The sequence below is a fragment of the Fonticula alba genome (genome assembly GCF_000388065.1).
Source record: "Fonticula alba strain ATCC 38817 unplaced genomic scaffold supercont2.5, whole genome shotgun sequence".
NCBI lineage: Eukaryota > Rotosphaerida > Fonticulaceae > Fonticula > Fonticula alba.
This window is the reverse complement of record NW_009242975.1, coordinates 199,940-209,609: the sequence shown is the minus strand read 5'-3', so window position 1 is coordinate 209,609 and position 9,670 is coordinate 199,940. Positions and strand designations below refer to the sequence as shown.

General features: G+C 74.3%; 2 protein-coding genes across 2 annotated transcripts; both read right to left on the bottom strand.

The window, feature by feature from the left end:
* Positions 1-829: 829 nt before the first annotated feature.
* Positions 830-8,582, bottom strand: H696_03240 (TKL protein kinase). Its single transcript, XM_009497126.1, has 8 exons — positions 7,104-8,582; positions 2,818-6,912; positions 2,626-2,708; positions 2,505-2,550; positions 2,251-2,277; positions 1,776-2,162; positions 1,340-1,669; positions 830-1,168 (listed from the first exon to the last, which is right to left on the bottom strand). The coding sequence occupies exons 1-8, from the start codon at positions 8,548-8,550 to the stop codon at positions 948-950; spliced, it is 6,636 nt and encodes a 2,211-aa protein (XP_009495401.1). The 5' UTR covers positions 8,551-8,582; the 3' UTR covers positions 830-947.
* Positions 8,583-9,172: 590 nt separating this feature from the next.
* H696_03239 (hypothetical protein) lies at positions 9,173-9,475 on the bottom strand (the record flags this gene model as incomplete). Its single annotated transcript, XM_009497125.1, has 1 exon — positions 9,173-9,475. The coding sequence occupies one exon, from the start codon at positions 9,473-9,475 to the stop codon at positions 9,173-9,175; it is 303 nt and encodes a 100-aa protein (XP_009495400.1).
* Between the last annotated feature and the right edge of the window lie 195 nt (positions 9,476-9,670).

The window sequence follows — 9,670 nt, the reverse complement described above, 5'->3', positions numbered from 1 at the left end:
GGGGGGGGCGGGACCGAGCCGAGGTGAGCAACATCCTCGGCGCAGGCAAGCGCAGGCGCTGGCAGCCGTGCGGGCAGCTGCGTATCCGGACGAACAGGCCGCCGCCGCCGCCGCCGCGGACGTGGCGCGAAAGGGGCAGGCCCGCGGGATTCCATGCGCCAACGCTGCGGGGCCCTATCGTTGGCAAGTGGCAGGGTCAGATGTGCCAAGCGTCAGGGCGGGGCCGTATGGCGTGCGATGAGGGGGCCTTGTTGTTCGTGTGATCCGCCCTCAAGTGTCTGGGCATGGGATTCGGGCGTCTGCCAACGATTGGCAGCAGCCCTGGTTCGCGGCACCCAGCCACGTGCCCACTGCTGCGAAAAAGCTGCCCGCCGTATGTTTCCCCCCTCGCGAGCATATGAATATGTTATTCGTATTTATGGCTGCCTCTGCTCACGCGGTGCCAGGCCCGGCCCCCGGGGGGGGGGGCCGTCACGCCGCCGCGTCTGGGCGGATGAAACGCGCGCATGGGCCCCCTTGGGCAGGGGACTCTCGTTCGAGAGACGGCATGCAGCCAGAGCGCCCGAGATAACTCCCCGATGCGAGGCATCCCACCAGGGACCTTTGGGACCACCAAAAGCAATGGCGGGGCAGTTGCACAAACCATGCGGCCCTCGCGCCGCACATGTCTCCGGCCAAAGCCGCGCCCGGCCCCGGGAGGTGGATACTTCTCGCCGGGGCTGTTGTGCTGCTTGCTGGTCGTGCCGAGGGGGGGGGGGGGGGTCGCCCCGGCGGCCAGCCACTCCCGGGGCTTCCTTCGAGTGTGCGAGGAGGGCATATGCCCGCGCGATCCCGTCCTGTGGTGTATTTCTTTCGGGCGCGGAAAAATGTGCGTCTCGCCGGCTGTCCATATGTGCTGGTGGCCCGGGGCCGAGCTTCCGGCCGCTCGAGAGCCCTGGCGGGGCATGTCAAGGAAGGGTCGTCGACTGGTGGCACATGGCACACCTTTGCCGGAAGGCCCCGGCCGCCGGCCTGGCGTGGGGGTCCTGCTGCCAGGCGACGGCCAGCAGGTCGCACATGGGGCGCAGGCGATCGACCATCGGGCCTGGGGAAAAGCGAGCCAGGGCCAGATCCAGCTCCGGTCGGTGACCATTGCGGACGCTCAAAGTGATGTGGTCCACCGTGGCGTCTGTCGCGGAGGGACGCGCATGCCGGCGGAGAGAGAGAGAGAGAGGGAGGGGGGGGGGGCGGTCAGGAGCGGAGGAGGGCCGGGAGCCGGGACACGGGGCGGGGACGGGGGCCGCTCACCAGCCCAGGCGGGCATCGGACGAAGAGGAGGCGGAAAGGGGCACACGCGTACCCGGCCAGGCGCTCGTGCGCGTGAGGCACTCCCAGAGCATGATGGCCGCGGCGTAGATGTCGGCCGCGAGGCAGTGCTCGGTGGCCAGGGGCTGGCGGCGCTGGTGGGCCGCCAGCACCTCCGGCGCCGCATAGCGAATGGTCATGGCGCTGATGTCCGGCACGCGCAGGACCAGGGCCGATGTCCGGCCGGGGGCCAGGTCGCGCGCCGTGCCCAGGTCCCCGACGGCCGCATGCCATGCGCCCCCGGGCAGCCGGCTGACAAGGACATTGCCGGGCTTGATGTCGCCGTGGGCCAGCCGATGGGCGTGCATGATCTCGACACCGGCGGCTGGGCACACCGGGCACGGCCGCCGGCGGGGGAGGGTCAGAACCTTGACGGCGTGCGGGGGGTGATTTCGTTGGCCCCTTGTGGCGGGAGCCTGCATGGCGCGCACCCCACTGGTGGATGATGTCCAGGGTGTCCTGGGGGCCGAGCGCGATTTCCGACCGCAAGAGGGTGTCCAGGTCGGCGTCGTGTCGGTGCAGGACCAGCGCCGGCGGGGCATCCGAGTAGCCGTACAACCGGAGGATGTGCCGGTGCTCGCGCAGGGACCACAGCAGGGACACCTCATTTTGGAACATGGCCAGGGCGTGCGGGGCCTGGCCGGGGTCCAGGCACTTGATGGCCACGGTGGCCGGGCAGCCCAGGCGCTCGGCGATCCCGACGCCCACCGCCTGCGCCACATACACGGTCCCCTGGGTCCCGGCGCCGAGGTGTGCGTGGCCCTCGCGGCGGAAGTCCGTCTCCAGGCTGACCAGCACCGACCCCGGTAGTGAGAGCTCTGCTCGGCGATGGTGGTGTCAGGATCCACCAGGATGGGGCGAGGAGCCGAGAGGGGGGGGGGGGGCAGAGTGAGGGGGAGCACGTACCAACGATGGTGTTGAGGATGGTAGCATCTGGGCACCGCGCGGCAGATCATGTAGCATGGTCGCAGGGAGCCGTGTGTGTGTGTGTGTGTGTGTGTGTGTGTGTGTGTGTGTGTGTGTGTGCGAGTGTCAGTGTGTGCGAGTGTCAGTGTGTGCGAGTGTCAGTGTGTGTGAGAGAGCCCGCCCGCGGCAGAGCCCGCCCGTGGCAGAGCCCGCCCGTGGCAGAGCCCGCCCGCCCCACACCAAAAAGGTCGTACCTTCATCGGCAGCCTTGGCGGCAGAGGGGACGGAGGAGGCCCAGCGCTGATGTCATGCGTGGGAAGTGGCGGCGGCATTAGTGATGGCACAGCCGACGACAGGCGCCTGGGGAGGACGTACCGCGGGCCGGCGCCGCCAAAGCACCAGGGCGGCGAGCGCCACCAGGACCAAGAGCAGCAGGAGCCCGACTCCGAGGCCGAGCGCTGCATCGGGAAGCGCCTCGGGTTAGGTGACAGGGTAGGCGGGCGGGCAGTGTGGCGCCCCGTGCGGCGGGCTGCCCGGCGGAGCGGGGGCGAGAGTCGAAGCACGCACCAAGGCCGAGGGAGGATCGGCCGGCCGAGTTGCCAGTGCAGTCGCCCGCTCCGGGGCCATGGCACTCCTTGCAGCCGGGATGGCAGGCGGTGCAGGCCGCGGGCGAGGCCAGCCCGTCGGCGAAGTTGCCAGGCGGGCAGTCCGAAACACAGGCCCCCGCGTGGAGCAGCAGGCCGGGGCCGCACCAAGTGCATGTGTCGGCCGGCCGGCAGGAGAGGCGCCCGTCGGGACCGATGGCGCACCGGTCGGCCGGGGAGTCGGCCGCACAGCGCTCGCACCCGTCCGGGCAGGCGAGGCACACCCGGGCCGGGAGCCAGGGGCTGGTGGCGGGCCACTCGGCCGCGACGCCCTGCCCCTCGGGGCAGACACCCACGCAGGCCCCGGTGCCGGGCTCCAGCCACAGGGCCGGGTCCAGGCAGGATGTGCAATGGTCCGCCGAGCCGAAGCACCCCCGGCAGGGCCCGGCACAGGTGGCGCACCCCCGGGCCAGGGTGTCATACTCGCCGGGCGGGCATGCCGCCTCACAGCGCCCGGTCATGGGCGAGTGGACCCGGTCATGCTGGCATGCGTGGCAGAGGGCGGCGCAGTGGCCGCCGACGCTGGTGAGCGTGGTGCACTCGCGGCAGCCCGTGTCGCAGGGCTGGCAGCTCCCGTTGGTCCGGCAGGCGAAGGTGCCGCCGGGGCAGGCGGCCACGCACCGGCCCCCATGCAGGAACGCCGAGCCGGGGCAACTGGTGCACTGGTCAGCGGCCGGCCCGGTGCAAGTGCCACACGAGCCGGCGCATGGCCGGCACACGGCCCCGTCGGCGGCGGGGTGCTCGGCAAAATGCCCGGCCGGGCAGGCGGCCAGGCAGGCGCCCGCATGGAGCGCCCGGTCTCCCGGGCAGGTGATGCACTGCGAGTCCAGCGGCCCGGTGCAGGTGGCGCAGGTGACATGGCAGGGCGTGCAGACAGAGGCGCTGTCGAAGGTCCCGGCGGGGCATTCGCCCAGGCAGCTGGAGCCCCACTGGAGCGGCGTGGCCGCCGCGCACGAGAGACAGTGGTCCGGCCCGGGGCCGTAGCAGCTGGAGCAGCTCCCATGGCAGGTGGAGCAAAGGCCGCCCTGGGCCGAGGACCCGGCCGGGCAGTCGGTCACGCAGGCCGCCGCGGCCAGCAGCCAGCCCCGCTCGCACAGGGAGCAGGCCGACGCTTGGGCCGGGCAGCTGGCACAGCGCGCCGGGCAGGCGGCGCACCCGGACCCATCGCCATGGTAGCCCACCGGGCAGGCGGCCACACAGCGCACCGGCGACTGGCCGGCCGGCAGGGCCAGCAGGTCGCCCGGGCACTGGTCGCACTCGGTGCTCCGGAGCCCGGTGCACGACTCGCACGAGGCGTGGCAGGGCAGGCACCGCCCGGCCATGGCCACATGAGCCGCGGCACATGCCTGCCGGCACTCGCGGTCCTGCAGCACCCCCTCGGCGCACCGCCAGCAGTCCATGTTGGTCGGGCCGTTGCAAGTGGAGCAGGCCTCATGGCAGGCTTGGCAGTCGGTGGCGCCGGCCGGTCGGAATTGGCCCTCCGGGCAGGCCGGCGCGCAGGTCCACAGCCCCCCCGGCGCGGGGACCGGGTCCAGCCCCGGGGCGCAGGCCGAGCAGTGGGCGTCCGTCGGCCCGGCGCACTCCTGGCAGCTGACATCGCACAGCTGGCAGGTCCCGGTGTCGGCGTCGCCGAAGGTGCCCCCCGGGCAGCTGTCGACACATGCGCCCGCGTGCGTCAGGAAGAGGCCCTCCTCGCAGCCGAGGCACTTGCTCGGGGTGCAGCCGGTGCAGCCGGGCGGGCAGGCGACGCATGTGCCGGTGGCCCCGGGCGCCGGCGCGGCCCCGGACCACCGGTGGCCCGCGGCGCACACCTGACACTGGTGGGCGGCACCGGCGCATAGGCTGCACGAGGCGTGGCAGCCCGTGCAGCGGGCCGGCCCGGCGTACTCGCCCGGGGCGCACATGCTGCCGCACAGGGACCCGGCCTGGGGGTCGGTCTGCAGGAAGATGAGCCCCGGCTGGCAGGCGAGGCAGGCATCGGCCCGGTCGCAGGCGGCGCAGGTCCCGTCGCACCGGGCACACTGGCCGCCGAGGGGGAAGTACTGCGGCGCGCATGTCTCGCAGGCGGTCGGCCCGAGGCAGGACTGGCAGTGGGCCGTGCAGGGCTGGCAGGTGTCCTGCTCGTCGGGCCAGAACCCCGGCGGGCAGGCGTCCAAGCAGTGGGCGCCGTGGAGCAGGAGCCCCGGCCAGCAGCGTGTGCAAGCGGCCGGGTCGCCGGCGACCGAGCATTCCGAGCAGGTAGCATGGCAGGCAAGACACCGGCCGGGGAGGGCATTCCCCGGGGAGGGCGACGTGCCGGGGATGCACTCGAGGCACTCGTACGCGCCGGGGGATGGGGCAGGCGCGCAGCGCAGGCAGCCCGGGTGGCAGGCGCACAGCCCGGCAGCCGAGTCGGCCCACGTGCCTGGCGGGCAGTCGGCCAGGCAGACCCCCGGCTCGAGGGGCAGGGCCAGCCGGCAGGCCGTGCAGTCGGCCCGGCCCGGGCCATGGCAGGCAAGGCAGAGCTCATGGCAGGGGGTGCACGCCGGGGGGAAGGTCCCCTCGGGGCAGGGGTCCTCCCACAGATGCAGGAGGATGGCCGGCCCGGTGGCCGGGGCCAGCAGCAGGAGCCCCTGCCCGGGCGGGCCCACGGCCACGGCCGTGGCGTCCTGCGCGCGGAGCAGCCCCGGCGGCGGGGGCATCAGGCGAGCCGGGCCCAGCCGGCAGGCGGCCCCGGCGGCCGGGCAGTGCAGGGCCGCCAGGCCCACCACCTGCGGCGTGACCAGCAGCAGGGCGCTCGGGTGGGCGTTCAGCCCGTCGCCCGGCAAATCCACCGCCAGCACTTGGAAGTCCGGGCCCGGGTCCACTTGCAGCGGGGCCAGGACCAGGGCCTCGGTGGCCAGGCCGGCCGTGCGGGCCTGGGGCAGGATGCCGGCCGGCGCGTGGAGCGCCTCCCACACGGCCGGCTCGCCGGCCCCGGGGGTGGCGCGCACCCGCGACAGGACAACCTCCGCCCCGGCGGCCGAGCGCCCGGCGCGCAGGGTGACCGGCGCAAAGAGCGCCCCGGCCGAGGCCGGGTCCTGGCCATCCGGCGGGAAGGCCGGCGGATCGCCGGGCAGCGGGCCGGCCACCCGCGGGTCGCCCTCGGCCAGGGCCTGCACCGGGGCCAGCCGCGTCCGGCCCGAGGGCCAGTCTCGCAGGAGCGCCAGCGGCGGGCGCCCCGCGGCCGGGAACGGCCCCGGCATGCTGGCCCAGCTGCCCAGGGGCAGGGCCTCCAGCTGCCCGTCCGACGGCCGGACCCGCCACAGGGTGGCCACCTCGGCGGCCATGGCCACCACGGCCCCGGGCCCGAGGGGCGCGAGGTCGGTGCAGCCGGAGGCCAGCCCCTCCGGCGGCAGGTCGTCCGGCGTGCAGGCCTGGCCGTCGGGCTCCGGCACACAGCGGAAGGTCACCTTCGCAAGGTGCCCATCGGCCAGGCAGGCGAGCCCCAGCAGGAGCACCTCGGCGCCGAGGAGCAGCGGCGCAAATTCCACATACCGCCGGGCTTGCGCGTGCAGCAGGGCCAGCGCGTGTCCGCCGGGCAGGGCAGTCACCGGCAGTGGCTCGGCGCTTGGCCAGGGCCCGGGCAGCCGGTGGTGCAGCAGCGGCGGCGGCGGCGGCGGCGGCGGCGGCGCCGACGAGGACGACGAGGACGCCGCCGCCACCGCCGCCGCCGGGGCTCCGGCGCCGAAGAGCAGCACACCATCCGGGCCCGGGCCCGAGCCCGGCGTCCGGAGCCTCACCCCGCCCGAGGCGCCGGGGACCAGCCAGGTGGCCGCCACGCAGGAGTATGTGCCGGAGAGCCCGGGATCCGCGTACGGCGTCAGGCGGAAGCCGGCCTGGCCGTGGTGGGGCAGGCAGCGGTCGCCGTGGTGCGTGGTGGCCGCCGGGCAGGCGGCCACACAGCCATCGGGGCCCAGCAGCCAGCCGTCCATGCATCGGAGGCACTCGGTGGCCGTGCACGCCTGGCACTTGGCCATTGGGCAGGGGATGCACCGGTCTGGCCGGGGGCCGGGCCGCCCGGGAAGCGCACGTGCCGGCGGCGGCGGCGGCGGCGGCGGCACGGTGGCCGCCACCAGTCGGGCGCATGGCGAGGGATGTGAGTACGCCATGGCATGCGGCCATGCGAGAGGGACACCGGCCCGGGCAAGCCCCCTGGCCGAGGCCCAGGCTGCCTGGGCAAGCACGCACCCTCATTGGACTGGTCAGCCGGCTCCGAGCGCCAGCCATCCGCGCAGCCGCCACACAGGGCCCCGGACCCGAGCAGCGGCGACAGGACGCGCCCCGGGGCGCAGGTCCAGCCGTTGGCCGTGGCAGCCCCCCCGGGCACATCGCACACCACCGACGGGTCGCCCGCACAGAAGGCCGCGGTGTCCAGGAGCACCCGGCCGCCGGCCACCAGGTACCAGCGCCGGCCGCCCAGGCTCGGGCTCAGATCCAGCTCCACCAGCGAGATGACGGCCCGGGCCAGGCTGGCCGGCACAATGAGCCGCGTCCAGGCCAGGGCGTCGTCCATGTCCACCCGCCAGAGGGATCCCCCGGGCTGGGCCGTGTCGTCGTAGTAGAGATATCGCTGGGGCGAATCCGCCGGCAGGGACGTAACCGGGGGGTTGAGAAAGCGCCCGGTCAGGCTCACTTCTTCCGGGATGGCGCGGCTGAAGACCGTGCCGCCGGTGGCGACCCGGTGTTCGGTTCGGATTGCCAATTTCCGGTCGGCCCCCAAGGACACCATGTCCAACAAGCTCGGCTGGGTGGTGAGCAGACGCGTGGCCAGGGCCGCCGGGGCCGAGTCGGCGATCGTCCGAGTGAGTGGCCCGTCCCCCTGCAAAAAGTAGACGTCCTCCCCATGCTGGACGTAGAATTCCCCGGAGAAGGACACCTGCGCGGTGAGATGCTGCGGCTGGGTCACCTCCGCCGGCAGGGAGATCGGCCTTTCGGTCAGCCCTGCAGCGGAGAAGTCCAAAAGCGTGAGCCCTCCCGCGGCCTGGACCAGCACATGGATGAATTGGCTGTCGGAGCCCCGCGCCGCCAGGACCCGGTACCCGGCATGCACGGACGCCCCGACGGTCGGGCCGTTGGCCACCCGCCAGATGGATGTGTCACGCAGGGAAAGGTACGCCGGGTGAGCGCCGGATGTCGGCACCACCAGCACCCCGTGCTCCGGCGGCGCCGGCGAAGGGGGGGGCACCATGTCCGGGTCGACCAGCGTCTGATGGGCGACCATGTGGAAGAGAGCCCCCAGGCGCGGATCGACCGGGCCAGCGGGCGCCTTGACGGCGGGGTGCTGCTCGAACAGCTCGGTGGCAAGGTCGGCCGGGCGGAGGACCGCCGCGAGGGCCGGCCGGCGTTCCAGATACCCGGCCACATGGAAGTCCGGGGCATTGTGTAGCCGCAGCGGGGCCGCGTGCAGGTAGGCCTGCCCGGGCGCGGCGGCCAGGCGCGCCTCGGCCAGTGGCCTTTCCAGACGCCCGATGGCCTCGGGGGCCGCCCGGCCGGGCGAGCCAGCGAGCAGCCCCAAGACCAGGAGGGCCAGCTGCAGGAGCCGGAACACCCGCGAGGTTGCCCATGGCGGTGGTGAGGGTGGCGAGGGGCACGAGGCAGCTGCCTTGCCGGGCGCCGGCTGGCGCGGCGAGCCCATGGCGCGGCGGAGAAGTGGCAGCTCGGCGGGGGAGCGGGGGGGGGGGGGGGGGGGGGGGGGGGACGGCCTGCGCGCCAAGTACCAGGGGGCCGGCCCGCGCGACAAGCATGCCGAGGCGGTGGCCGCCACCTTCGAGGCGGCCAGCCCCGGGCCCGGCGGACTGCCGGGGCCCCGGGCGGCCCCGGGCGAGCCGGGCTTCGGCCGGCCAGATCGCGGCCCGGCCGGGCCGCACCCCGTACGCCCGCCGCCGGCCCCCCCGCCCCCCCCGCCCCCCCCGCCCCCGCCCCCCGGGCCCGGCGCCGGGGTGACGCGAAGGGGCCCCCGGCGCCGGTGGCGGCCTCACCTCCGTGGAGGAGGGGAGCAACACGTTTGTGCCGGGCCCGGCTTTGATGGGGCCCACAACGTGTCTGGAGAGATCTCGCCGTCACGCATTCGCCCCAATGGAAAAAAAGCCAGAAAAAAAGCGCCCCGCCCCAGGCTCTCGCAGCCTGGTAAGAAAAATAAAAATAAAACACCAGGGCCCCTGTTTCAGGGGCAGGGAACAGACACCATCCGGGAATGTGCTTTATTTACAGCCTCCTGCCAACGGATGACACACGGGGGAGGAGCGGGCTGCCGATTCTCACGGGCTACTGGCGGTGGCGCCCGGGCCGCCGGCGATGCACCAGTGGAGGAAGGCCGCGGCCGTCGGCCGGGCCCCATGGGCCGGGTCCCAGGCGGCGGCCAGCAGCCCGCCCAGGGGCCCCAGGTCGTGGACAGCCTCCGGACGGACGCCGGCCAGGACCTGGGTGCTGATTTCGGCGAAGTTGCAGCCTGGCGAGCCGCGCAGCCGCGGGCCGCAGGCCGAGGTGCGGGACGGGGCGGGGCGGGCGGCGCGTTCGGGCCGTCGGTGAGCGCGGGTTCCGGCCGGCGGTGGGGTGGGCATGCGTTAGTGGGTGCTGTTGCGGTGCCGGCTGTCCGGGTTTTTTTTTTTGCCCCTCCCCCTCGGCGGACGGGTGCGGCGGGAGGCCTCTCCCGCCGGCGGGGCCGGGCCCACGGAGAGGAGCCGGGGCGGGGTCTGTGTGCGATGTGCCTGCTCCGCTGGGGCTGCTGTGTTGTTGGGGGTTCCCCCCGCCCCGGC

Bases quoted from the DNA above. Each gene is read 5' to 3' on its own strand.
- H696_03240 (XM_009497126.1), bottom strand. From the start codon at position 8,550: ATGGGCTCGCCGCGCCAGCCGGCGCCCGGCAAGGCAGCTGCCTCGTGC. The intron at 2,551-2,625 runs GTACGTCCTCCC...GCATGACATCAG, and splicing joins TTTGGCGGCGCCGGCCCGCG to CGCTGGGCCTCCTCCGTCCC. The intron at 2,278-2,504 runs GTACGACCTTTT...CGCGGTGCCCAG, and splicing joins CGCCAAGGCTGCCGATGAAG to ATGCTACCATCCTCAACACC.